This window comes from Filicampus tigris, chromosome 19, assembly GCF_054856515.1.
Source record: "Filicampus tigris isolate MCC_2025a chromosome 19, RoL_Ftig_1.0, whole genome shotgun sequence".
NCBI lineage: Eukaryota > Metazoa > Chordata > Actinopteri > Syngnathiformes > Syngnathidae > Filicampus > Filicampus tigris.
Genome location: NC_141235.1, coordinates 6,256,135 through 6,282,234, shown reverse-complemented (window position 1 = coordinate 6,282,234; position 26,100 = coordinate 6,256,135). Strand labels below are relative to the sequence as shown.

At 41.8% G+C, this 26,100-nt stretch overlaps 5 protein-coding genes across 10 annotated transcripts in view; 3 read left to right on the top strand and 2 right to left on the bottom strand.

The window, feature by feature from the left end:
• The first annotated feature begins 506 nt into the window (after positions 1–506).
• pgp (phosphoglycolate phosphatase) lies at positions 507–3,423 on the top strand. 2 transcript variants are annotated; one of them, XM_086016336.1, is made up of 3 exons: positions 507–1,376; positions 1,492–1,821; positions 3,274–3,423. In XM_086016336.1, the coding sequence occupies exons 1-2, from the start codon at positions 782–784 to the stop codon at positions 1,815–1,817; spliced, it is 921 nt and encodes a 306-aa protein (XP_085872462.1). In that variant the 5' UTR covers positions 507–781; the 3' UTR covers positions 1,818–1,821; positions 3,274–3,423. The 2 variants fall into 2 exon arrangements, with proteins under 2 accessions (XP_085872462.1, XP_085872461.1); XM_086016335.1 differs by lacking the exon at positions 3,274–3,423 and having other exon boundaries at positions 1,492–2,998.
• Positions 3,402–5,745, top strand: bricd5 (BRICHOS domain containing 5). Of its 2 annotated transcripts, none has more exons than XM_086016338.1 (6): positions 3,402–3,551; positions 3,619–3,747; positions 3,801–3,953; positions 4,059–4,157; positions 4,981–5,134; positions 5,323–5,745. In XM_086016338.1, the coding sequence occupies exons 1-6, from the start codon at positions 3,486–3,488 to the stop codon at positions 5,415–5,417; spliced, it is 696 nt and encodes a 231-aa protein (XP_085872464.1). In that variant the 5' UTR covers positions 3,402–3,485; the 3' UTR covers positions 5,418–5,745. The 2 variants fall into 2 exon arrangements, with proteins under 2 accessions (XP_085872464.1, XP_085872463.1); XM_086016337.1 differs by having other exon boundaries at positions 4,059–4,166.
• mlst8 (MTOR associated protein, LST8 homolog (S. cerevisiae)) lies at positions 5,728–8,214 on the bottom strand. 2 transcript variants are annotated; one of them, XM_086016332.1, is made up of 9 exons: positions 8,134–8,214; positions 7,717–7,864; positions 7,401–7,452; positions 7,144–7,306; positions 6,936–7,011; positions 6,702–6,854; positions 6,475–6,599; positions 6,243–6,406; positions 5,728–6,109 (listed from the first exon to the last, which is right to left on the bottom strand). In XM_086016332.1, exons 2-9 carry the CDS (start codon positions 7,843–7,845, stop codon positions 5,991–5,993), a joined length of 981 nt encoding a protein of 326 aa, XP_085872458.1. In that variant the 5' UTR covers positions 7,846–7,864; positions 8,134–8,214; the 3' UTR covers positions 5,728–5,990. The 2 variants fall into 2 exon arrangements, with proteins under 2 accessions (XP_085872458.1, XP_085872460.1); XM_086016334.1 differs by lacking the exon at positions 8,134–8,214 and adding an exon at positions 7,979–8,123.
• Positions 7,723–26,100, top strand: part of tex2l (testis expressed 2, like) — a 70,691-nt gene continuing 52,313 nt past the window's right edge. For both annotated transcript variants that reach the window (XM_086016317.1, XM_086016318.1), the window contains exons 1-2: positions 7,723–7,872; positions 13,318–13,356. The gene's annotated coding sequence lies outside the window, so the exon portion shown is untranslated. The remainder of the gene's footprint in view (positions 7,873–13,317; positions 13,357–26,100) is intronic.
• Positions 8,477–11,696, bottom strand: meiob (meiosis specific with OB-fold). 2 transcript variants are annotated; one of them, XM_086016324.1, is made up of 13 exons: positions 11,414–11,696; positions 11,165–11,239; positions 10,880–11,011; positions 10,708–10,780; positions 10,441–10,636; positions 10,252–10,352; positions 10,077–10,129; positions 9,825–9,920; positions 9,590–9,682; positions 9,244–9,388; positions 8,988–9,174; positions 8,823–8,909; positions 8,477–8,740 (listed from the first exon to the last, which is right to left on the bottom strand). In XM_086016324.1, exons 3-13 carry the CDS (start codon positions 10,908–10,910, stop codon positions 8,627–8,629), a joined length of 1,176 nt encoding a protein of 391 aa, XP_085872450.1. In that variant the 5' UTR covers positions 10,911–11,011; positions 11,165–11,239; positions 11,414–11,696; the 3' UTR covers positions 8,477–8,626. The 2 variants fall into 2 exon arrangements, with proteins under 2 accessions (XP_085872450.1, XP_085872449.1); XM_086016323.1 differs by having other exon boundaries at positions 11,165–11,222.

Sequence of the window (26,100 nt, the reverse complement as noted above, 5' to 3'; positions counted from 1 at the left end):
GTGTTTTTTTAATTGCTTATTCCGTACATAATGCGAAGAAATACTGGTGCTGAACTCAAATCCACACGCTTATCTTCATGAGGATCATATGTGAGCTGGAGCCTATCATAGCGACCGGCGTAGCTGTTAAATTAATAATTGATTCTGCGTTTTTTGGGGGGGTTGTTTTTTGCCACAATATCATGATGTACTGTACGGGTATTTTAGAAACCGTATTCAGTGCATTTTGCAATAACTTGAGATCAGTTATTAATTTCGTGCAGTCAAATGTTTTTTTTCTTCCATTAATCACAACGATGATAACTAATTTATCACGTTGAGTGCCCATTTTCTTTAAGTTAATTTGAATACATAGGAAAATTTCAGTTCTTTTAAAAACTATTGCACTTTTCAAAGTTCGTGTTGTAATGTCGAGATTGGCTGATGAATGTCCAATTTTAAAACGTTATGAAAAATGAAATTTTAGGCAGGCGTGCAAACGGACGCGTGACCGGAGGTGGGCGGGGCTTCTTGTTTGGGTCCTGTCTCTTAAACCGGTGCGGAAGTAACTATAAAGAGTCAGGAAGGTAGGCTCACTGGAAGGTCAGGTTTTATACTGTTAAATAAATTGTTTATTCTAGCAAATGTGACTGGTGGGCGTGTAATAACTTGCCTTCGAATTATATAACCCCTAGGGTGTGTAATGAAGAGACATTTCCTAGTACGGAAAGCGAGTGGTCGTCGTTTGCGCAACTACAAATAGCGTGTTTATTTTTAACACTCCGGCTCAACTTGTCTCCTCATGGCCGGGTCAAAATGCGTTCAACTCAGCGTTGGGCTGGCGAAGCAACTGTTGGATTCTGTGGAAAGCGTCCTGTTTGACTGTGACGGGGTCATCTGGAGGGGCGACCAGGCCATCCCCGGTGCCCCTCAAGTCATCAAGTTGCTTAAGGAACACGGGAAGAAAGTCTTTTTCGTGACCAACAACAGCACCAAGACGAGAAAGATGTACGTGGATAAAATGTCCACGCTGGGCTTCAACGTGACCACGGACGAGGTGTTTGGTACCGCGTACTGCTCCGCCATGTACCTGAAGACGGTGTGCAAGCTGCAGGGCAAAGTCTACCTGATCGGCAGCAACGCCATGAAAGAGGAGCTGGAGGCGGTCGGCATCCAGCAGACCGGACTGGGACCGGACCACGTCTTCGGCAAGCAGACCGACTGGGCTAACGTGCCTCTGGACCCTGACGTGAAGTCGGTGCTGGTCGGGTTTGATGAGCATTTCAGCTACATGAAGCTGAACAGAGCCTTGCAGTACCTCACCCGGACGGACTGTTTGTTTGTGGGCACCAACAGAGACACCAGGCTGCCTCTGGAGGGTGGCACCGCCGTCCCAGGTAGGAAGAAATCTGCTTGGATGTTGGGTGCATTTTTGGCGATGTTGGGCCATCCCTCAGTCACGTTAGGGTTTTCCATCATCTCATTATATGACTCTCTTCTTGCACCCTTCAGGTACAGGCTGTTTACTGCAGGCGGTCGAGACCGCAGCCCAGCGCCAGGCTGCGACGGTGGGCAAACCCAGCCACTTCATGTTCGATTGCGTGGCCTCCAAATTCGGTGTGGAGCCCGGCCGCTGCCTGATGGTGGGCGACCGCCTTGACACGGATATCATGCTGGGTTCCAACTGCGGCCTCAAGACGCTCCTCACCCTCACCGGCGTCAGCACGGTGGCAGAGGCCGAGGCCAATCAGAAGAGCGGCTGCTCTGAGAGGCAGGGGATGGTGCCGGATTATTACGTGGAGAGCATTGCGGACCTGCTGCCGGCCCTGCAGGGATGAGACTGTAAGAACTCTTGGGGTCACCATTGTCTTCCAGTTGTCTCTGTTATATTAATGATTTTTCATCTTTATGACAAGGTCACAACCACGCGTTATCTGCTGTGGTGTATCAGAGGACACAAATACTCTAAACTATACAGCTACTCGCACCAATGAAAACAAGCTTGTGCCTCACCATCAAATCAGATAGTTTGATGCTAACTAGTTTAGCATGATCCAGAAGATACAGTATTTTTTAGGTAGTCATTAAATGTAATTTGATTTTGAATTCTGCAAGAAGCCAATGCAGTACTTTGGACAACAGCCTTTAGGCACTTGCTGGTGCAGTTTGTAAATCGAGAGTTAAAGTAACCCAGAGGTGACAAAACAGCTTTTTAAATGCGAGTCAAAATGGACATCGCCTTGTTTCTTTAAAAACGCAGTAAAATCATTTTTTTCTCCCGACAAAATAAAGTGTATCAAATATGTCTATCATAAATGGTTACAATGATTTTCGTAAAAGTTACTTTACCCAAATGTATATTGTAATTTAAAATCTTCAGATATTTAAAGGATTATTGAAAACGTTCAGGACTATTGCTAACCCTGTGCTAGCTTCGCTTGTTTTCAAAAGTTAGGAGGATGTTTTTTTTTTAAAGCACTGTTATTTCATATATGTTCTCAGTTGTACCTGTGTCAAGAATACAGACGAGTACCACGCAGTATATAATATTCTCAGATAAATGTGTAATTGCCTCTTTGTGATGAAATCCCTTTGCTTTGGCAACCGTGCAATTTAAGGAAGGAAGTGAGTTCAAATGTGGAATTGAGTCATGTTTGCGACAGTTTCCAAACGGAGGGAAAGAATAGCAAGCAGCGAAGTGCTAATTATATTTTCTTTAGCCGAACTCCATAGCTGCCAAAGTCATATTAGAACATTTTCGGGGGGAAAAAAAACCCAACAATTTGAGAAACAACCTTTGCGGTTTACTATGACTGAGAATGTGCACAGATAAAGAAAAAACACAATTTTAGCAAGCACTTTTTTAAAAAATTGATATTGTGACATTAAGTTAAAAATGACTTGGGCACTTTGGCTAATAGGCTAATGTTGTTTTTGGTTTTTTTAACGTAGCACTCTTGGTGTTGGTTTTACACAACATGCACTGCTAATAACGATTAAAACAATCTCTTAACATCAACTCCCTGTGGCCTCATGTTAGTTGGGTTTTGTTTTTGTCAAGTCACCTTTTGTGCTTTCATCTGGGGGGAAATACTCAAGAGTTACATATCATCTCTCACATGCTGAGAGATGCCTTCCATGCCGTGGCTGCTTTTATGCCATTGTCTATTGTCCAGCCTGAGGTAAGCTGCCAAGTGTGTGCGGAGTCCCAAAAGATTGCAGGAAGGAACTCGGTGGAGCCTATCTCGAACAATTTGTGGATCCACACCAAAATGTAATGGCTTCTTCTTATAGGTCAAAGGCATGAAAACAATCTCCTCTGGAAAAGTTCAGGTGATTCAGGGACTGAAAAGACGAGGAGGGGGCAGATTGGGATGAAGTGGGAGGTCTCTGAGCATGAAGAGACAAGGCAGTCAGGTGAACCGGATCCGGGACACGCACTTGTCATGAACACAGCTCCGTGCCGACGGCGTTGGAGAAGGGAGCAGAACGAGTGAGGAGCCTTGATGGGACGCAGGATGTTAAGGTGTTGGAATCTTCCAGAAGGCGCTTTGGAGGGAGGGTGTTGCATGGTAAGCATGTCTTTGTCGTGGTTCTTCATGCTGAGCTTTTATCATCGATTCTGCTGTGTCTCTTAAGAAAGGGGGCTCCTCGGCTTCCCACATCCCCAAAAAAGCTCTCTGCGTAAGCCTCTCAGCTTCCCTGCTCCTAATCCTCCTGGCCCTCGGTTTGACCGGACACCTTGAGCTTCCTCAACAACGCTCGCAGGTTTGCCTCATCATATTTCTCAACATATCATCCTCCTCATCATCTCTTGTCAGTCCTCACAGGCCGTCCGATTCACCGCTCCAGACCCGACCGGGTTCCTGCTCCTCAACCAGTCCGCAGTCGTAGACCAGCAGAACGGCCTGGTGACCTTTTCTGTGATCGCAGGGGCCAATCAAACATCCACTGTGCTCTTTGACATTAAACATGTACGTTCACGACAAAGACGATGAACGGGGTTCGGTGGAGGGAAAGTGTCTTGATGAAATTCTCCCGTGCCTTTTTTTTTTTTTTTTTTTTTTTTTTTTTTTAAGGGCTTGATATGTTACCAGCCGGGCCACCAGGAGAGCTGCTTCCTGCGCACCATGGAGACATCGGACTACGAGAACGTGCACTCCCTTCTTCAAGCATCGGTACACAAGGTAGCAAGGCAGTAAATTGAACCCCCGAGTATTTTTTTTTTTTTTTTCGGGGTGCTATCCTTGCTGAAAAACTCACTTTCACCTCATTACTCAGGCCAAACATAAAAAGGTGCCATCTTGCCATACCAACCGTAACCTACAGAAAAGGGCTAAACCACAAAGTTGCAAGCATAGAATTGTTCAAAACGTCTTGCGGGGATGAAGAATGAATATTCACAGGAAACTAGCACTTCTAACCCGACCCCTGACAAATTATCGGACTTGTGCTTGATACTGATGCATTCAAAGTGCGGTTCTGCATGACTACCTCGCTGCTGAATTCAAACAGAGGGATGATGAAGATCCTTTTTAAAATCTCTCTCCTGCCGGATTCCTCCGAACATGTGATCCCTGCAGCCCGGGCTCTTCTTACAGGAGACTGCAGCAGATACAATGGCCTCACTGTGTGTGGGTGGGGGGCTTTTTCGCTTTTAAGACTTCTCTTTTGGAGTGAAATACTGCCCCGCCGTCTTCCACTTAGTTGTCATTTGGCAATTTGAGCAGCCCTATTGAAGATTTTGCTGCATTTCTGTCAAGTTGGCTCATGATCACATTAACTCATGAAAGGGGCTCTTGAATGAAAAATACATGCTCCCAAGCCACAATTTAAATTGAGACTGCACGATCTGATAACCTCTAATATGAATTTAGCAAAAGCGTTTATGGTCATAGTGGCTTGGAACTGCACTGCGTCCTTCTGCGGGCTCTTTCCAATATTTTGGTGACCGTGCCTGTGAAGTCGTCGTAACATCTTGAGGTCTTGTTTTATCTCCAGCAGAGTCAGTTTCAGCTGTCTGCGAACGAGACCCGCAGGCACACAGAGTTCTTGGGGGTCCTGTCTGCTAGTCAGACCGATGTCTCCACCTTGGAGGAGCCTCTGAAGCTTCTGTGTCAGGATAGGACCATCCACTGGACCAAGAGGGCTGAAGGTAAGATGTGGAGAACAGACCCCAGCCATCCAGCAAATGCATTACGCTAACGCTGTTGTCGTAGATGAACATTTTACTTGAAGATTGGATGTGTTGTGTAAAAAAGTAATTAAGTCCAATTTGCTGTAAGAGTTCTTCCCAATTGGTACGCATGAGAAAAAATACGTTTTGGTTTCTGTCTTTTTCAGGGCCGGGTAAACAGAGGCTGGTCTATTTCTGCATAGACATATGCTTTCCCAACAATATCTGTGTGTCTGTTTGCTTTTACTACCTACCAGAGTAACTATCTCTACCAATTATCTCGGAAAAGATTAGGGGTAAGAACTTTTTTTTTTTTTTAAGCTCTGCCAAGATTGGATAAACAAGTCCAATGCTGTCAGTACATTTGAGAGATAAGAGATTGGCAAAATCCCCCGATTCATGCCTACAATGCTCCCTGGTGACATCTGGTCCGCACTTGTACTGACAACCAGTGGAAAGTCAGTGTTGTTCAATAAAAAAAAAAAAAAAAGAAAAGACAAACTGGGGCTCTTGCCACTTTGTTCTAGGATTAACTGAATAACAAAGGAAAGAAGGACCACAACTCTCGGATGTGACTTCAAATTATTTTGTATTCCCTCAAAACAAAACAAACATGAATTTATTACATTATATGAGACAAACCCCATACATTTTTTTAACGGGTAGAATCAATATGGTTTACCAAAAAAACAAAAAACACTTGAACTTGTAGTGTACCTCTTGTACAGTGATTGAATAGTACATAAATACTACTACACTCGACAAATAAAACTGTAACGTCACGGTGTATCATGAAACGTGTCTCGTTTTCAACGTTACACAGTCCTGATCATCCTCAGCTCAGCACACTGTCGTTAAAGGCCAAACACACCACGGCCTTCTGATGACCACTGTACTCCCTTTTGATCTCACCGGTCTCCACGCACCACAGACGAGCCAAGTTGTCAGAGGAAGCTGCGAAGAAACAACGCAATTCAATTAACCTGTACAATATTTGAAAACGGGCTAAATTCAATCACCCGTGGCAAAACCGACACGTAGACATTTGGTCAGGTGTGTTGAAACTGTGCGAGCGAACTCGGCGTACCTGTGACAATGTACTGCGAGTCCCCGGAGAAGGCGCAGTCCCACATCCAGCCTCTAGATGTCTCTCCAGGATTGTTGCTCTTGATGCTGAGCTCAGTCATTAGGGAGAAATTGGACGTCCTCCAAATTTTGCAGGTTTGATCCGCTGAGCATGTGGCCAACAGACTGACCATGACAACACCAGCGTCAGTAATGCGACAGAATAAAGAATTGTCACAGAGGCAAAGACTCACGTGGAATCGGGGCTAAACTTGCAGCGTAGAGAGTAGCGTTTGTGCGCAGGGATCTTGGTTTTGGGAATAAGCTGCGTCACCTCGTCCCCCATGCCCCCAGCCAGGTTCCACACGTAACAGTTACCCTGTGATGGAGGACAACTATGAAGTCATATGTATTAAAGGCACAAGTGCACTGCTTATCCCACATCCACGCGTGCCTTCAAACTAAATGTTGCGTAACTGACCGAGCTATTGACTGCTGCCATGTAACTGGCATCGGGATCGATGTGAACTGCGTTGACCGACACCTCTGGCTCGGGAATGAGCTGCTCATTGTGGTCCGTTTTCAGATCCCAAATATGAATCACTCCACTCTGGTCTCCGACTATTAGTTCCGCCTGAAAACACGCGTGCGAAGTTGACCAAAATCAGTGTCGATACACATTAGCCACTGTTTGCAGTGAACGTGAACGTCCCACCTGGTTAGGGTGCAGGCACACACAGTTGATGGGTGCATTGACTTGGAAGATCCTCTGACACTGTAAATTTCGTGACCTGTGTGGCATGACAACCATTAATGACATTAATCATGACATTGCTACTTTGTTAGGCTTAAGTTAGTGACGGACTGCTTCTATCATAAACCAAGGACCCTCCTTACAGTCCAGTTATCTGGCAATGGAGTACCTCAGGTCCCAGATACGAGCCATGCAATCTTCTCCACCCGTGTACATCCAGCGTCCATCTTCATGGAAGCCAACAGAGGTGATGTTCTTGCTAACGCCGTCGTAGTTAATCACTGGGTTAGGATTGTTGGAGTTCAGATCGTACATGCGGATATGCTGATAACCTTAAAAAAGAAAAAAAAAAGGGAAAGCCAAGTTTTATCCATGACATGCACATATGTATAACAACAATGTTTCCAAAGCATTTTTAAAGCTAACCTGCAGCAGCAATCATACTCCTGTCAGGTGTTACTTCAAGGGAATTCACTTGCTGGCAACAAAAATCATTAAAGAAATAACCGCTCATTTATCAGAGCTGCACCCACGCGCTTCCTGCATGGAAGTCAATATGTGAAAACCACACCCAAGTTGAACCCTCACAACTTTATCATGAAATAGAAAAGCATGTTGCAGAACGATAGATGCCAGAGCAAAATCCCAAAAGTGAATTTGGAACTTTGAGTAAAACAAAAACGAAAAGCAAGTAAGTATTGCGTTTCTTCCACCGGAAGTGTGATCCCTAATTTAAGGATACAGAGTCCTGGTGCTGGACTGTCCGGGTGCAGATCCCGCTGTGGGCCTGCCAAAAGCGGACTGTGTGGTCGTACCCGGCAGTGGCCAAAATGACCGGGTCGCTGCCTACGGTCCCCTGATTCACGTTCATGCTCGTCTTCTGGCTGCCACTGTCAAAGTGAGTACAGTACACCAATACGAGTCAATGTTCATTTGTTTTGCTTCAAAGCACGAAGGTAGAAGAGGATATTTCCACGCCGCCAGTATCAAAATGACAAACAAACCTGCAGCTAACGTTAGTGCAGTATTTTAGCAAGGTGAAACAAGTTACAACAGCATGGATGCGATTTTAAAAGCCGAGATAGTACAACTGTACCACTGCATGGCAAAAAAAAGAATGACTGTCTGTCTAAACTTGGAAAAGTTAAGTTTTGATTACCTCTTCTTTGGTGCTACAATATACCCGTACGTTTTTGTAAATAGCCCCCCCGAGCAACAAATACTAACGACACAACGTTCCGCTTTGCTAGCGTTCAGTGCTGCCATCTGCTGACTTGTCATTTTATTATCGCCAACTATTTCTATTTTCATACAATGTAACAGGCTTCTGCTCATGGAATTATGATTTATTATTCTTTCTCTGTCACAAATGTGCCAGCCTTTAAACTCCTTGTGTATATTGCCTGAATGTTGTAGATATGTTTGCTTCTTACTTCCTGAACTAATGGCTGATAATACCTAGATTAATAAAACTGAGTCCTGTTAAGATTCAAGAGACCAGATTATGAATGCATCTTTATTTAACGGTAGAAGATGTAACAGTCTAAAACCTCAGGCAAATGCAAAACAGTGTTGAAGAACATAACACATAACACGCTTCTGTATAATGCTTGGAGCAAATGAACAGTAGAAGTGTGGTTTCGGTGAGTTCCTCAGTCCCCCTTCAACAGGGTTGACATGTGCTGCTTCACCTCACCCGGGTCGGCCAGTGAGCAGGCCAAGACCACTGCCCGGACGCCGGTCTTTGTCCTAGTGGAGGGGAGGATCTAAAACGCAAAGTTTTCCAGATACATTAATAACCTGTGTTTGCACTGAATCCTTGCGGCGGAAAGGGAATAGCAACCGCACCTTCACATATATTTTGCATCTCTCCAGCAGAAACGCCCACTTCATTGCAGTGCGCTCATTGTCGGTCAAACGAGTAAACTGCTCCGTCTGCAGCAAAAGGAAAAGATACACAATGTGTTTTTCCTCTGATTTTCAATGAGTAAAAGTGCTGTTTGTAATACGAACAGTGCATCCCAGCATGGCTTCGGCCACTGGGCTTCTGAGGGTGCAGGCGTGCAGCGTGCCCGTGTGGTCTGTGAGGTCCACCAGTAGGTCAAAGCCAGTGGTGGATGAGAAGACTTGACCCCTTCCTGGACACAACTGGTTGGTGCAATACTGCACGCCGTCAGTCACTTGGAACTTACACTTGGCGCTGAGAGACATAACAAAAAAAGTGGGAAATTGTTCCGACGAGTCATCCCGTGTGCCCGAGTGAGCATACCAGCGAGTCCTGATGACTTTGGAAACGCAAGAATCCAGATCGAGCTTGGAGATGAAACTGTACGTGATGCCGAAGGACGTCTCGGTAGTTTCCTGGCTTTTTTCCTTCAGTTGACCAACCGTGTACACGGCAGTGATTGACTCCACTGCTCAATCATAAACATCAGTCATTTGGACAGCAAAATATCAAATACTTGTATGCCTGTGAACGGCCGTATCGCGCACCCTCATATGAAATAGTTTTTGGTGTATTCTGAGATCGTAAGTACTGCTAGTTATAACCACTCATCGTTGTATAAATCCCAACAGGATATCAAATTTCCTGCTGTATCTTTATGCTAAGTTACCCAGCACATCCTCTGGCTTGTCATCTTGTTCCAGAGCGCCGGATTCCAACATCTCCGTAGCATATCTGCACAGCAAGCCAGCCTCTCGCGTGTCTGCCAAGAAACGATGACTGACATGTTCAGCGACACACAGCATGCCTCTTTGATATGACCCTGCTCGCGCTAAAACAACCTCGCCGCTGGTTTAATTGTTATCATTTATTGCTTTGGTGAAACGATGCGGTGGCGCGCTTACCAGGATTGACAGTGATAATGGTTTTGGAGTTGACTGTTGCGGTCATTCCATTGCGGAAGCTGTCAAAGTTAATCTTCGTATCCGCTATGAAGATGACTTGGAATGAGGAAACAAGTCAAAACATGCGTAAGTTATCTCAAAAATAACACAGCGTCTCATCTCAAGTGTCCATAGTTATGCTTGACTTTAGTAAGGGAACTTTAATAGGACGTGACAGGTAGTAATAACATTCAAATAGAGATTCATTCCTACCATTCCCTTTGGAAACTGAAGTCTGAACATGCAGAATGGCTTCTCTGTCCCAGCTGTGAATTAATCGGAGGTCGGCAAGTTTAGTCTGGAGAGGCCAGCAAGTTCGGCTTGATCTTGCCAAAGTCGGTGTGATCGAAACAAAGCAAGAGGCAGAAATACAACACTGGGGACGCACCAAACGAGTGGGAAGGAAGAGACCAACTCATCAAAAAGCTTCACTTCCATCCTCTGTCCCTGGCGTCCATCTGATTTTCTGAATAGCTTCATCTCGCCGACCTGAAAATGAGAATGGCAAGGCAAATACGGTTTCGCGAATCAAATTTGTGCCATTGTGGATTCACGCGCAAAAAGATTAAGAACCCACTGCTTTCACAGCAGCGAGTATGTTTATAAATGATCCGTCCAGACTCGTCCCATTGGCCACGATGTCTCCCAGAGGGTAGAAGTCTCTGGAGTCCTTTACTGGCATGTGAATCAGTGGCAGCAAGCTGTCACTGGTGTCCACGTCCACACAAAGACAGACTTGGGAATGAGCTTCTGCCAGCATCAGCCTGTAGGGACTGATAAAGAGAAGGAGAGGAGAACCGGGACTTTAGACATCATAAACTATGTGACAGTGAGTATTAGTTACCTTGGTGTAGTAGGACAGAATTTTTCCTCCTTCTCTGGATCTTTGGTGGTCACCAATGGATTTTCAATAGTGACTGCAGACATAATAATTAAGTAAGCATGCAGCAATATACGTCCAGACAGTTTTTGGATGTTTAGACCATTTTTACGGGGTAGGGTGGAAGAGGCCTTACCAACATCACCGATATTGAAACTGCCTGACATCCCGTTTATGTAACTATCATTTCCCCAGGCCGACACATTGATAAAGAAGTCAGGACAGTCCTTAACGGTGAAGCCAAAAGTGAATCTGTCCACGCCAGCATCTAAAATTCACATGTTAAATGAGAAAGAACCCTCAAAGCATGTAATAGCTATTCTCCAGAAGAGGGCGCTAGTGGACAAAATACGAAGGCATGGATTAGTTCACAATTTGAGTGTAACTGTACTTCTAATGAAAGAATAAATTGGATACATACTTTTTCTGTCAGGGAAGCTCTTGATATCAGTTTTTCCTATGATAATACCAACCACTCTCTGGAAAGGAGACAGTGCTTGTATTGCGAATCAAGAAATCAAGCATTAAAAACAAGCAAATCAGCCTCAAACCTTCAACGTTAGTGTACTGTACAACTACGTCACACCATGAAAAAAATACGATTAATATTCCTAACCACTCTGTCCCTAAAAGAGTAAAGAATTTCCTCAAAAAAGCATTTTTTACTTACAGGGTGAGACAATTTGGGATGAAGCTCAGAGATGCAATTGTAGTTAATGGCGGCCATTTTCTGCACTTTTGCTAATTAATTAATCTTCCGATCAACTCTAAAGTCAATATTTCATCAAGTCCAACAAGGTAAATACCATTGCTGCAAACTATATCTACTGGAAATAAAATACGACGTTTCACAAGTTTGTGTAGTAGCTATTTAGCTCTGTAACGTTATCACGGTAAAAGGCTTCTTGTTTTTGCTTACTTGATGCCTTCGCGGGCAGTGGGAAATATTGTAAGTATGAAAATATCAACGTTATCGTCCAAACAAATGTGTCTGAATATTTCGTTTCAAAGCTGTTTTGTACTCTGTACTTTACGTTGTGCTTAATTAATGGTGGCAGTTTTACTCCAAACTGGCCTTTCAAGTCTTCTTTTATGTTTTAGCTGCTTAGCCAAAGTTCACATCATAAAACGCAACTCCATTGTAGCCAAGGCACTAAAATATGAAACTTATTTTATTTCATTCCATTTGAAAAAACAAACAAACACAACACACCACCAAACAAAATTATCACAAAAAGTATGGACAAAATTGTTGGTACCCATCTGTTAATGAAAGAAACCCCCACAATGATCGTTTAAATTGAAAACGGACAAAGTAATAATACATAAAAATGTACTAAAAAACAAATCATTGCCAAACACATAATGTTTTATTTGTGTGGTCCAACAGAATGCTATTAAAAACAAACTGATGAAAACAGTCTGGACAAAAATGTATTGCACAAGCTTTTGAGGGAATCACTGCAAACTATTCTAGTAACTGTCAGGTGCAAACAGTTTTGTCCATGTCTGTCCAGTGCTGAAGTAATGATGATTACGTCTAAATGTATTCTACAAATCTGCCTGTCACTGTACGTCACTAGCATAGGTAGATGAACAAAAATACATTATTCCTGTGAAACAAAACACAATAAAAACGGAAACAGTGAACTAGCTAGAGGTGTCCTAACACTTGCCCAGAGGTTTTTCATTCCTTCTAAATGTTGCATCGTTGACTACATTGTAGATATTGCCATGCTAATCTATTCCAATCACAATTCGCAGCACATGATTCAACCAGAGACAGCTTGGCAAAGATGAATGTGACAATTTCCTGTCCGTTTGATTGAACAAAGCTGAATCTGACTCATGATACTGTCTTATATAGCTAAGCATGAATGAAGAGCTGTGACGGTAAACCCGCAAACACAGCCTTTTCCCTCATCTCTGTGTATGAATAATCCTCACGGTTGGGTGAGAGAGAACATTTTATCCCTTTCGACTAATGTTGATTTTTAGGCTTGGCTGTTTCTAATTTTAGGGCAATATCTGTGGAAACTTTTGACACAGCATAGAGGAACACCATAATAGTCCATCACGATATGTTGTCTTATATAAAAAGCATTGCAGTATTTCAACAGTGATTATTTAACTGTGTGGTGCAATTGATCTTCTATTTGATGCACATTATTCAAGTACATGCAATTCTTTTAAAAAGTTTAATTGTATTCATTTTTTTTTCATCTATATGCTAATAATCACAGCAGCAGCTTTATGTCCCATCAGATAAATCAAGTAAAACAGTCCCATTTGGTTCAATGATTTATTCACATTGATCCACGGCGTGTGTTAATCCGGCATTAATCATCCTTTGATCCAATTTTGAATATTGAAGAAGTTATAACTTTTGTTTGCGGTGCGATCATTTGCAGACGATTATTGCCAGGCAAAGTAAAGACTATAAATAGTTGATATGAAAATCAAAGCAGCAATTACATTGGAGGAGTTGATTTGCATACCATCAGGAAATATGATACAGCCGTGTATTAAAGTCTCAGATAAATAACGTGATTAATGGCAGTGTTTCTTTTGCAGTTAATTTCTGTTCTGAAGATCATCCTCCAGAATCTCACTGTAAGTGCATTTTTCCTCTCTTAATTTGTTCAATTTATCTCAAACTTTCCATAATAATCTCACACAACAAAGTTTAGGGCCTTTGCTGACATTTTCATCTGAAGGGGGCGAAAATGCTCACAGTCAGTCATTAATTGCCAAAAATGTCTTTTCACAGTCCAGACATTAAATCCCAGGAATTTATTTAGATTTTTTTCCACATTTTTTAAAAACGTTAGGGTAAAAGAGGGTGTGAAAATGTCTGGCAGTGAATGAATTTTAATTGCCCATCTTTCCACTCTTTCAACCTCTTGTTTCGACCAATCAGCTTCTTACCTGCCTAGCATGTCTTGTTGATTTGATTCGTCCCTCTGCCCCCTTAAATGATGTCTTGAAAGGATGCCAGCATTTGAACTATTACAGGTATTGCTCTCTCTGAAATCACCCAAAAGGGGGGAAAAAAACACAACACATGTAATTTAAACTTATGTAACACAGGAGCCATTGTGGCTGTGTGAATTTATAAGTACGGTACTTAACATTTGCGTGTCTCCTCGATTAGCATTGCGGATTTGTCTGATCTGAATCCTCATGCCACCGCGGTTTTTATTTAGCAACTAGCCGTCCGCACGGGCACCAGACTGGAGATTTGTGGCGCTACAGTGCAACCCTGTGTAAAACACGAGAGCAGAGAGGATGAAGTACAGACACCAATGACTACTTAGTCTTCGAGGCATGGCAGCAGAATGACAGCTCCTCGCCAAGCTGGAGTCTTTTTGGAACTGCAGCACATTTGTTAGTCCTTACGCTGCGTTGTGTCTTTGTCGAAGTGCACGTCTTCATCCAGGCGACCATTTGCAACCAGGAAGTCTTGTGTTTACACTAAGTCCACATGCGATGCGGTTTAATGCAAAGCAGTTTTACAGTGCTGTTATTTTTTTGGTGCGGGAACCATAGACAGGTTGAAGTGTTTAACCGGCGGGTTTACTTCACATGCACACATAACAAAAGTATTATTGTGAAGAGAAAGACAAGCCATTTCATTGCAGCAGCTCCCGGAGAGCCGTTTTATATACGCTGCCATTATTGATATTGCTTCACTTTTTAAAAGTATAAGCTTTTGCAGTTGTTGGCACCAGCTTGAGCAGACTGCATTGCCTTCCAAAATGCGAATTCTGCATGTGTACACTATAATTTCCCTGCCACCTGCGTGACGGGCTTTTGCTGCTGCACCACTGGGCCTGTTCAAAGCCAGTCAATGCACACTTCCTGGTATGCATAGTGGAACCATACAGCCTGCCTGCTCAAGTCCTCACCCAGGGAGACGGTACTATATACATGCCTGTGGAGGAAATGTTAAATGATGCTAATAATGAGCTGTTGAAAAGCTGAATGAATAAGGAAAACAGTGGCGCCTATTGCCATCCATCCATTTTACTGAGGTGAAAAAAAAATCAAGCATCAGTAATTTACAGTTGCCATGCTTTGCAGGTGTGAGAGAAAAAAAATGAAACAAGGAAGCATTTTAACATGGTGCAGATTGAGGAAATAATTGCCTACAGATGCCACAAGATGGCTGCAAAGCATTTTTTTTCCCGATTCGGCAAGGAAGCTCCTCCCATCGGTTCAACATACGGTGCTGCCTTAACGTAACTCAAAACATTTGTATCTCAAATCATCTTTGCTCACTGAAATGAATTGAAATGCCATTAATCCGTTCCAGCCACCCAACATTTACGAACAAGAAATTTTTGTTCCTTTATAAGACAAATAGCACTCTGTAGCAGTTTTTGCATCATGGCCTAATTCTAGGAATGTAACGACTCACTCAAGCCCTGATTCGATTCGATTTTCAGTTTACTGATTTTCGATTCGATTTTTAAAAAATTGCTACCATGCTTGTCTCTGTGCACTAGTGTGGTTCTGCAGCCATCCACAAACGCAATACGCAATGATTTTTGGCGCAAAAGACTCATTTGATCTACACATTAATGTGCTATGCACCTGGAATGAAAAATTTCAATACATCATTTTCTAGATTAATTTAATTGATTAATCAATTAATCGACCTACCTAACGCTACCTAATTCAGGTGAGTGTTTCTTGGCCACCGGGGGGCAGTATAATCCAGATATAACACACTTGCCGTAGTTAGTCATAATGGTGTAACATGGAGAAGACCGGTGCACCTAAGCAGTAGTAATATTAATCGTTTTTCATAGAGGATAAAGAATACATGCCTGTGAGTAGTATTGTTGTAAACTCTGAAAGCACGTGTAAAAAGGTGTAAAATTACCTTCGCATTGATGCTAGTTTTTATTGGCTGTGTATGGCATTTCCCATTATGTGTCGGCATTAAACTAGCGGGCTTTAAGGCATAGTTATGCGCCCCCCAAAAAACTGCAAATACTAGGCTAGGGATTCATTACCCATGCATGCCGCTCAGGCATGTTTTCTGTCTTCCTGCGTGTCTATCGTCCACAATTCCAGCCTCTTCTTGGCGTTTGTGGCATGCCTCGGCGCTACATTGAGTATGTGGCATCGCTTCACAAAACTCTCTTTAAGCAGCGCTTGTGCCAGCGTGGAGGATTACCTGAAATGTGTATACAGAAATGTTTCACATAATGCAAGGGACTTTATGGGTTTGTTTACTTGGATGTAAACATTAACATCAGTGCAGCAAAGTGTTCCTCGTAGCAATGCTAATATTTATCAACTGTTCCCCATGTGAACATTTTGTACTCTAAATCAGAACATCTGAAGGACTCATCTTCTGAACACTGTGTTTGTTCAATCAGTATTTTATTTTATTTTATTTTTTTTAAATCTACAGTAGTTTGACTGTCTTGCTACTGTATGGCAGCGTTACTTTCTGGGCTCCAACCTGTGAACTGAATGGGACCTTTTATTTACCTGCATCGATTTCCTCTGGGTGGAAATGGCTCTTGCGAATTAACAGATTACTGCAATCCAAAACACTTACAGTAATTTAAAGTGAGGGAAAGTGTTTGCTTGAGTAGAATCAGTCCCGAATTTGACATGGAATGTAAACAACCCCAAATTTAGTTGGAAGCTCAGTCGTTGAGTAAATGCACTTAATTCAATTACACTACTGCAAAGAGAATCTGATTCGACTTGTATGTGAATGAATCACACTCACAAATTTTCATCCTCTTGGCCAAAAAAAGCAAGCTCGATATACTGCCGGTGAAAATGTATCCAAGAGAAAACTTGATCCATTCATCATCTTTAGCCTGTAGAATCCCAGCACTGCATACTTGAGGAAAGGCGCTCCATCAAACTGTCTACACCGACTCCAATCTTTACATCCTTCCTTGCCTGACAGAAATATCGAACACCACATTTGACCCCAAGTGACATTCTTTTCAAGAATTTGAAAGCGTTCTGTTCTAAGGATGTGAAGGGGAGCGAACACACTTCTTTAATTACGGCTGAGTGATGCATTAAGCAGGCGCTTTCATTCCATGAGTGCATATGTTCCTCGGAACAATGAGGCATTGTCTGGAAAAGATGGGCACAGCTTTTCACCAGGAGACCAAAGTGGCATATATGACTCATTTTAAAAGGAGTTCATCAATTGCTGATGTTCTCAATGGTGCCAATAAAAGCAAATAGAGCAGATTTCTATGCTCATGAATGATAAAAGAAGAAATTACAGTAGATCCCAAAGTACTGTACTTGGGCCTTCCTCAAAGCGAATGCTGACATCGGAAGCAAAAAAAAAAAAAAAAATCTTTTTCCTCAGGATGCTAGTAACATCCCATATGGAAGGCATCAGGCAAGCGTACGCTAATAACAATGCGGCTATGAGTTTAATAAAAAGGAATGGAACGAATTATGGCCCCGTCCCAGTCAGCGCCATCATGTACTGCAGCGCATTAGCGTGGCCTTGGCAACTCGCTGCACAGACTGGGAAGGATGACGGCGAGAGGAATGTAGGTGGGTGCCAGGCGTCCAAGTATTAACCAGTCAGTCCCCCTGTGGGCTTCCATGCTGCGGTTAGGGGCGGGGGACACACACAGAGATGTCACGGGAGGAAGCATGTGGGCAGCACACACACAGGCTCCACTGAGGATAAAGGAACATCAACAGCGGTTCAACAATGATTGTTGATTTGATTCTTGATTAAAATGGAAGGAGCATTTATGGGAGGGGGGGTCTTAATGAGAGACTGCCTGGGAAGAATTGACAGACAGCGAAAGAGAGACCGTATGCTTGAGGGATAAGGAGAAAAAAAACATAACTTTGTCTCATTCTGTCTCCGCTAGCATAGCGACAACAACATAGCGAGCAAATAGCAATGGTGTTGCAGTGTTTAACTCTTTAAAGCGGAAGTCAACCCAAACAGATTTTTTTCAAGAATATGTTCCCAGAAGTCCCACTAGTTGAAACACGGCATTCTGATTCATTTTGCGTTTGTGGAATGTAAATTACGCAGCAAAATGCACTTGTTTTTAACCATCTCTGAGGGTGGCCATTTTGTCATCTGTTGACTGAAAATGACATCACAACTGCTCACAACGACCAATCACGGCTGAACTGTTTTCTGAATCTGAGCCGTGATTGAAAAATGTTTGCGTTGACTTCCTCTTTAAGCAAAACACAAATGATGTATCAACACATGTAGACAGACAATATAACAATATTCAGAGTCTTATTTATCCACTGGGAGAAAGTTTCTGAGTCACTTACAGTTAGAGTAGTTGTGAAAGTCCTCTTTATTTCTATATGCATGACTGTATTATACTGCCCCCTGTGGCCAAGTCACGCACACTTGAAGGAAACATAAAAAAAAATAAAAATGTTTTAATAATCAATTGACAACAATTTTGTTGGATTTTGGTTGCCGGAACCGATTAATAGCATTACCGTTCACTTTCAATGGAAACAATTATTTGAGATATGAATGTTTCCAGGGAGATATGATCTCCTAGACGACATATGACTTACTCGTTTGTTAGATCAGCTGCAAGCCCCGGAGAGCACAAGTTCGTACGGACCTACAGCGTGGAGGGAATCCAAATAGCTCCATCAGGACAAGTGCAATGTCTATTTAGTGAAATTTCACGACCTGTATGTCAGCGTTTCAGATCCTGCTCGTGATTACTTCCGTCTGTGGTGGCGGCAGACTTATACTTGGCCTGCAGGCTGTCTAAACTGGAGAACTAAAACACGTGCTTCAACTCCTTCACTGCTTTCGATGACTTGATAGTGACCCCACCAAAAGCTTGCTGTCTTCATTTGTGTGTCTGCCATTTAAACCTGCAGACATCTGCTGTATTTGGATTAGAGGATTTGCCTCCTCCTTCTCTTTTTATCGGTCATTTATTTTGACCCTGAAGTCGTTTTCCACTTCGCTGTCTGTGACGTCGTGCTTTGGACCACCGGAGTTGGACTTCTGTTCCTTCACTCTGGCTACCTTTTTGTGTCGGAATGATTACCAGTAGAAATGGAAAATTGCCACTGCTGCTTTTTTTTTTTTTTTTTTTGCATGGTTATTTCTCAGTAGCTCCGAATAAATGTGTGAATAGTAAGTCGTGTAATGCTGATATTAACAACATAGTCACCGTGTAATTGATTTCCCACAGGCCTCCGGGTTGCCGGGCAGATCGATGCCGAGGCTGCGGAGTGCTTGTTAAAAAAAATGCCAAAGCAGGCAAGGATACATTTATGTTGTAAAAAAAAAAAAAAAAATGCATTAACTCAGGTGCACGCATGGCTGCTTGCGGCACACAGACGCCAAAATCACATACATCTGCTTACCATCCTCGTAATTGTGGTTCCATCAATATCATATTACCGGTTCCTTCAGCTGCCTATTGATCACTTCTACATCTGCTGGTCATGTGCTCTTATTACCTGAGCTCACTTTGGGTGGGGATGGTGGGAAGTGTGTGTTTTTGTGTTTATGATGCAGGCTGCGCATTGATCCCAAAGACTGCAGAGTGTTCCTGGTACAGCTGGACACCTTATGGCACGGGGGGCATGTTATGGTTGGCTTTATAGATTGCGGTTGGATCAGTATTGATTTTTAAAGGACGGCGCTAAAAGTGATGTTTTGGTGTTTTAAATTATCCACTCAAATATCAATTTCAATTATAATACACATTCAATACTTTACTCCATAGTGTGCTGTAAATTTCAATTATTACATCTATCAGCGCTGACGGGTACACTAGTGGATGGCAAATAATTGCAAATATGAGTAATCGTGACAGCAAGATACGATATTATTAACAAGCGGCCATTTTTCTCTTGGGGCGAGGAAAAGGATTTTATTGTGACCCAAGTTGACAAAAGATAATTCAATTAAAGTGGGAAAAAAATTAGGGATGCTATGCCACACATACATTAACGGGACATATTTTAAATTCTGAGGTGATTCTATCATATCTGGAAGACAAAATGGCGGACGAAATTCTTTAACGTTAGTTCCAGAGATAGTTGAGGGGTAGAAAGGAGACTCTGACTTGAATTCATTCCATAGTGTCTTTCGAAATAGGCACTCATCTTCCCTCAAGGGAGAAACAGACCATCTTGTCTTTCCAAAAAAAAAAAAAAAACCTCCCTTGATTCACGTCTGGAAACACTAAATCAGCGATCAACCTTCAATCTTCCTCTATGTCCGCATCATCTGATTTCCTCATTTCATCTTGTACGAGTTGTCTTGCAAAATCTCCACTTCTCCATGACCTTGCACACGATAAGTGTGCTGAACATTTCACTGCACCCATTATAGTAGGATGTACTTACAATCAAGAGTTTGCGCTGTCATACGGGTATTTTTTAGTTCAGGGGTGCGCGATTATCTTTCCGTTGGGGTCACGTGAGAAACTGGGACAGTTGCTACCAACATGATATTCTCAATCGTAGTCCTTTTTTATTCCTTAGTAATGTATATAAAGCATTCAATTGTATTGTTTTAATAAGATGCTATTTGTGGTATATGTTGCTCAAGTTAGGACATACAAATATTCAAATCAATTATAAGATGTGAAATGCTATTTTTACCTCATATGTAATGTTAAGTAGGCTTCTACAAAAAAATGCAAAAAAATGGGAGAAGAAATGATTCTTTGTGGAAGCCCTACATAAAGTTCAAGTTAAAAATCGGTCATGTTTTTTTTGCGCAATGCTTGCAAACAAACCAAATCCTCTCGCTGTCGTGCTTCGGGAGCTTGGCTGAGGTAAAAATATGTGACACTTGTTGTGAAAGTCTAATTAAAGCCAAACAAATGCCAAAAGTCATTGTCAAAAGGAATGTGCAACCCCGACCAAATAATGACACAATATTTGTGTATGGCAGAACACAAATAGATTTGCAGCTTTTCTTCATTACGGTTTGAGCTCCAACCAAGCATCAGTTCATCCACCTCAGAGCATAGTGGGGAAAATAACTATAGGCTCATTGTGGTTGAAAAGCAATATCATTAATGTGGCCGATGAGCGGTAATTACGACTACATTGTCGGTGAATTGATATCATGTGTGAATTTTTATTTATTTATTTATTTATTTATTTATAACGTTTGATTCGAGAGGCGCATGTTGACCACATCTGTTTGTAGTTAGTATAGGGATCTTCTATTTCAGACCATGTGTTTCCTGTCATGGAGTGAAAGGAAAAGAAAGATGGAAAATGTGTGTGGCCAAGCAACTTCTATTTTTCTTGGGAATGTCTTGTCTCTTGTCTCGTCCCCACCTTCGAAAATTCATGTCCGACCTGGACGCCGGACCACCTCCCGCTTCTCCCTGCCCCTAAATTCAATGTAATTGCTGTCAATCCCATGTTTTTGCTTTTATTCATCACACTTGTGTCTTTCACTTTCTCCACGCAGTCACTCGTATGCGCTCCCTGCGTAAGAGACTGTAAATCTCGGTACGCTCTGCGCCCGTGATGAAAAACTGTAAATCTCCGACCTGTTTGCAGCCTCTCAATAAAGCGCCCTGTTGCTGCATAATGAAACTTGGGGAGGCGATCCGGTCCTGTGTCAGGTCCTGGAGGGATGAGATGGGATATTGTTCCTATATCTGGCTCCAATGAGGGAATTAAGTGTAGCCCGGCTTCCAGCAGTCCGCAGGAAAGACGACATTATCCAATCTACTGGGGGCATTGCCGGAGATAATAAAGCTTGATGATATTTTCTCATGCTGACAGATAATATTTGGACGGAGTGAACTACTGAAAGTCAGCGAGGACAGTGAGTCACCAAAAGTCAACAATGACCAGATGTAAACTTTTTATTTTGTATCTGCTTTGTGTCGCAGTCCCGTTTAAACACGGAATTTAAGGATGTTAGGTTACCTTGGAGCTGAAATGAGTGAGCGCTGTTTTTAAAATGAGATCGGAAGACATATAAGTGAGATGAATGGACAATATGTGTGGCCGTGGTTTGAAAGTTATTCTTTGTTGTAAGTTGATCTATATTTCTTTCTATTTGTATTTTTTGTTGTCTTTATTTTCCATAAGGACATATTGTTATGAAGCGGTGTGCTCACACGACAATAATTTCATAGACAAATGACACTATCTATTGTCGTTGTGTGGGCGTGGAATTTTTCTTCTTCCTGGGGCCGGGGGGCGTAACAAAAAATAATTGAGAAGCACTGAAATACGGTAGCATAGCAGGCCTACATGTAAGTGTTCATCAAATACCAAGCAGAGGTTTTATTCCTGAAAATGATACCTGTATGTGTTCTTGTAAGGTAGTTTGATATTATGCACAGTTTGAACATAAACACTACACTTAAATATAGCGAATGGAAAAATAATTAAAATAATAATTCAATTAAATAAAATAAAGATTTTTTTTTAAAAGGGTAATGTACACAAAAAGCAAACAATTCTTTTTTTTTTTTTTTTCTACGTACCACTAGGGAGTACTCGTACACGCTTTAAAAATTACATGAACACTACACTTAAATCTAGGGAAAGGAAAAATAGTTGAATCATAATTCAATTAAATAAAATAAATATTTTTTTAAAAAAAAGAGTAATGTACACCAAAAGTAAAATCACGTACCGCTGGGGCGAACTCGTCCACACTTTAAAAATTACAGAGTTAGGCAAACAAAGAAAATGTCGAACCAATAATACTCCAAGTCAATTCATTTAATTCCATGTAAAACTGCTATACTGGCAATCCACCAAAGAACACCAATAAAATGAGTTGGTCAATTATGTTCTCCTGCTATTACGCCGTATGATATTTCTATTTAAGTGTTTTTGATGGAACACGATATATATATGTTGGAGTCACGGTACTTCTCCACCCGTATTTAACTTTGAGCTCTAACTAAAGGGTTGACTGAAACCTTCTCATTGTTTCTTACTTTCTGTGATTTTCCAACCAAATCAAATCATTAAAAACTAATAACCATGGTTCAATATCAAAGAACTTGCTGTGCACTTAACATGCACTTTCGGGGGGGTCAAAGTTCATCCATAGATATCCACCACAGAGGTCCGCTTCATGAGGTGTTAATGATCCTCCCTGAGGGCAAGTTGTCGTCCGTGCACCTTTTTTTTGTACTCCTCAGCCGACTCGGCCCTTTTTACATATTAGATGACAACCTGTTTCCAAATATCAATAACATATTGAACCTATTCTTCAAATCAGCTTTTGTTTTTTTGTTCGCCCTGGCCGCTTTTCCCTCCTTTCCCTGAAATGCAAATTAACCGAACCGCCAAACACGCTGGAGCCGAAGCAACGCGAATCCTCACTTGAACTGGCGCTCGCGCGCGCTGCAATCAACGAGCGGGCCCCGTTCATTTAACAAGCTGTCAGCAGGCGAGCGCTCAAATGGAAAATAGAATATACAAGCATGCAGCACAGGGATTTGGATGTGTTCCCAGTAATTATTGTATCATATGAGTCTCCAGCGCTGCCTTGATCTGCCAGGTTGAGAGGAAACGCGGGTGCAAATCTTCGACCCTTCGCCGGCGGGATTTCGCTCGAGAAGCCAGGAACCGATCGCACAAAGTAAACCGGTTTGACTTTGAAACCAATTAAAATGGTGCCTGTTAAAGTGGAGCTGGCCGCATAATTAAACCAATCACATGCCGTGTAATTTGCGAGCCATTCGGGAAGTTATAATGAATAGACAGCAGCAGGTTTGAGGGATTAAAGCTTTTTGAAGTTTGACTCTTATTCCGCTCGTGAGCTAAGTTGGAAGCTATGCGTTGCCTTCGTATGAGCGTTTGAGCCGGTGACTCAAGCCCTTCCATTACTGTCTCGGCAACGCAGATACATGTTGTCATGCGTGTTTGCCAACAATCCCATAATGATGAGAGAATTGTTTCAATCTGTGCTTTATCCCAAAGATTCTGCTTCCAGAGGTTTATCCTTAAATTTGACGGTTTGCGTGTGGGAGCCGGATCGTTCGCAGCAACTGAATTTGGAAAATTGTAATTGAGCGAGATTGTGGCTTGAGAAAGGTATGGGCAAATTTCAGTGCTCAAGGGCTACGTTTCATTTTTATAATGGAAGGATAGGCCAGGTCATTCCTAGATGAGGTTAGAAAAAAAAAAAAAAAGATACACATTTTAAGTTAAAATTAAAAATAGTTAATTTTACTTAAAAAAATCAGCATGTCTTCAATTTTGTATTATAAGGAATTCACGAAATATTTACGAATTAAATAAAAGCGGTGCCTTGAGACACAAGTGATCCGACTGAAGAGTTTTGAAAAGTCGTTAAAACCTTCAGTGTATTTATTGCCACTCCCAGTTGAAGTTTATTCTCAAACTACACATAAAACAAAGAAAATTGAAAACCACCATATAACTATGCATACGGGTAATAGGAAATGCCATAGACGGGCTAATGAATAGCATCAGTTTCTCACTGTTATAACCCTTTCAGAAATGAACACAAATGATGGATCAACAAATGTAGGCAGATGATATAACTATACTCACAGGCATATATTCTTTATTCTCTGCGAAGAGAAATTAATATTAGTGCGAATTTCGGAGAAGCTGATCCCATCTGTATATTTATGTTTGTATTATACTTCCCCAGGTTGCCAAGTCCACCGTGCTGCCGTTATGCAGCGTGGTTAAAATAGCAATCGATCAAGAATATTTTGCTTACCTCTTCCACTGTAAAATTATTACTATTTCATGTCCTATTATTACTGTATATAAAGCTAGCTATAACTTACTCCGAGCAGCATCCAAGATATGTTTTCAGAAGGAGAGGATGACTATGGTTTGAGGGGAATATATAACTTAAAGATAAAGTACTCAAGGACAACAATGAAAAGCTTTTGCATATCTGTATTGGGAGTGAAAATCTGGAACAGACTTAATAATGACCTACAACAATGTCCAAACATACACCAGTTCAAAAAGAAATATAAAATCAACATTTTTGAGAAGTATAGGAAAGAGGAAGAGCTTCATAAAGAGTTGTAACAATGACCATGTTATTGTTATCATCATTATTAATGTTGTATTATTATATGATATCGAACTACTGTAGTGTATTGACAAATGATTGATATATTGAATTACAAGTGAATTACATTTATTTTGTCTTTTTTTTTTCCTTTAAACCCAATTTTTACATGTTCAAAATAAATTCAATCCAAATTCAAAATGTGATTGCTGGCATGGAGGCCATTTTGATGGCGCTTGATCACATGACACATCAGTGGAAAAGCCTGAATGTCTTCCAAAGAAATAAGAGTAAGGTAAACAAAATGCAAGTAAACAAAAATGTTCCCTTTCCCTTTGAACAATTTGAAAATAACCCAGTGTGAGGTGAGGATAGCGGGGGGGTGGGGGGGGTGTAATATGTCCATAGGCGAGCCCTCGTGGTGGAATGCTTCACGACCTTTGACCTGTTGGGCAGGCCACTGGGGCTGATGGTGACCTCCACAGAGAGTGGCTTTTAAATGCCTTTTTTCATTTTAAAAAATGTCCTTCCATCCACACGTTTGCAAGCTGTCAAGTCCACGCCAAAGCAACAGGTGGTGTTGTGAGGCAATTTCAGCCAATCAGAAATTTGGAGGACAGTCATTTCTATAAAAGGCCCTGTAACAATCACGGTCATTCGAGGAGAGGTGGAATGAAATGTTTATTCCTAAAAGTTATATTTCAAATTATTTTAAGCCACTGTAACATTGTACATAGTTCAAACATTAAGACTGTGCAAGTTAAATACCCCCCATTCTGATTAATTTTGCACTTGTGGAATATGAGTTAAGCAGCAAAATTCACCCGTTTTTAGCCATCTCAGGGGGCAGCCATTCTGTCATTTCTGTCGACTGAAAATGACATCACAACTACCCAGGGCTCAGGTAACGACCAATCACGGCTCAGCTTCAGAAAACAGGTCAGCTGTGATTGGTCGTTGTGATGCCCCCGCAGATGGCTAAAAGCAAGTGGATTAACACGTATTCCACAAACTCAATATTTATCAGAATGCCTTGTTTCAAATGATGGGCCTGCTGGGAACATATTCTAAAAAAAATATGTTTGGGTTGACTTCCGCTTTAAGCCACATTAATATTATGCAGTTTCAGTGGAACCACTGATGCAAAATATGAATGTAGGACTGACTATGACAATATTCAAATCAAACCTGAATCAATCACACATGCGCAAGACATATTGAGCGATAAATAATATTTTACAAATGTTTAATGGTGACCTATGCTTGACCCTTGATCTAAATCAAAGTGACAGTGAGACGTAGTACATATAAGCACATCCTCACTGCCTATAAACTAAACAGGC

What these genes read in the sequence shown, in the direction of transcription:
- bricd5 (XM_086016337.1), top strand. Translation starts at nt 3,486, where the DNA reads ATGGGACGCAGGATGTTAAGGTGTTGGAATCTTCCAGAAGGCGCTTTG. An exon ending in TGGAGGGAGGGTGTTGCATG is followed by an intron (nt 3,552 to 3,618) that starts GTAAGCATGTCT and finishes GTGTCTCTTAAG; the next exon opens with AAAGGGGGCTCCTCGGCTTC. An exon ending in CTGGACCAAGAGGGCTGAAG is followed by an intron (nt 5,135 to 5,322) that starts GTAAGATGTGGA and finishes TGTCTTTTTCAG; the next exon opens with GGCCGGGTAAACAGAGGCTG.
- pgp (XM_086016336.1), top strand. Translation starts at nt 782, where the DNA reads ATGGCCGGGTCAAAATGCGTTCAACTCAGCGTTGGGCTGGCGAAGCAA. An exon ending in GGGTGGCACCGCCGTCCCAG is followed by an intron (nt 1,377 to 1,491) that starts GTAGGAAGAAAT and finishes TGCACCCTTCAG; the next exon opens with GTACAGGCTGTTTACTGCAG.
- meiob (XM_086016323.1), bottom strand. Translation starts at nt 11,470, where the DNA reads ATGGCCGCCATTAACTACAATTGCATCTCTGAGCTTCATCCCAAATTG. An exon ending in CAAGCCAGAGGATGTGCTGG is followed by an intron (nt 9,389 to 9,589) that starts GTAACTTAGCAT and finishes ATGATTGAGCAG; the next exon opens with TGGAGTCAATCACTGCCGTG. An exon ending in AAGCCATGCTGGGATGCACT is followed by an intron (nt 8,910 to 8,987) that starts GTTCGTATTACA and finishes CTTTTGCTGCAG; the next exon opens with ACGGAGCAGTTTACTCGTTT.
- mlst8 (XM_086016332.1), bottom strand. Translation starts at nt 7,845, where the DNA reads ATGAACGTGAATCAGGGGACCGTAGGCAGCGACCCGGTCATTTTGGCC. An exon ending in CAGTCCAGCACCAGGACTCT is followed by an intron (nt 7,453 to 7,716) that starts GTATCCTTAAAT and finishes TTTTGTTGCCAG; the next exon opens with CAAGTGAATTCCCTTGAAGT. An exon ending in AAGTTTAGCCCCGATTCCAC is followed by an intron (nt 6,407 to 6,474) that starts GTGAGTCTTTGC and finishes TGTCATGGTCAG; the next exon opens with TCTGTTGGCCACATGCTCAG.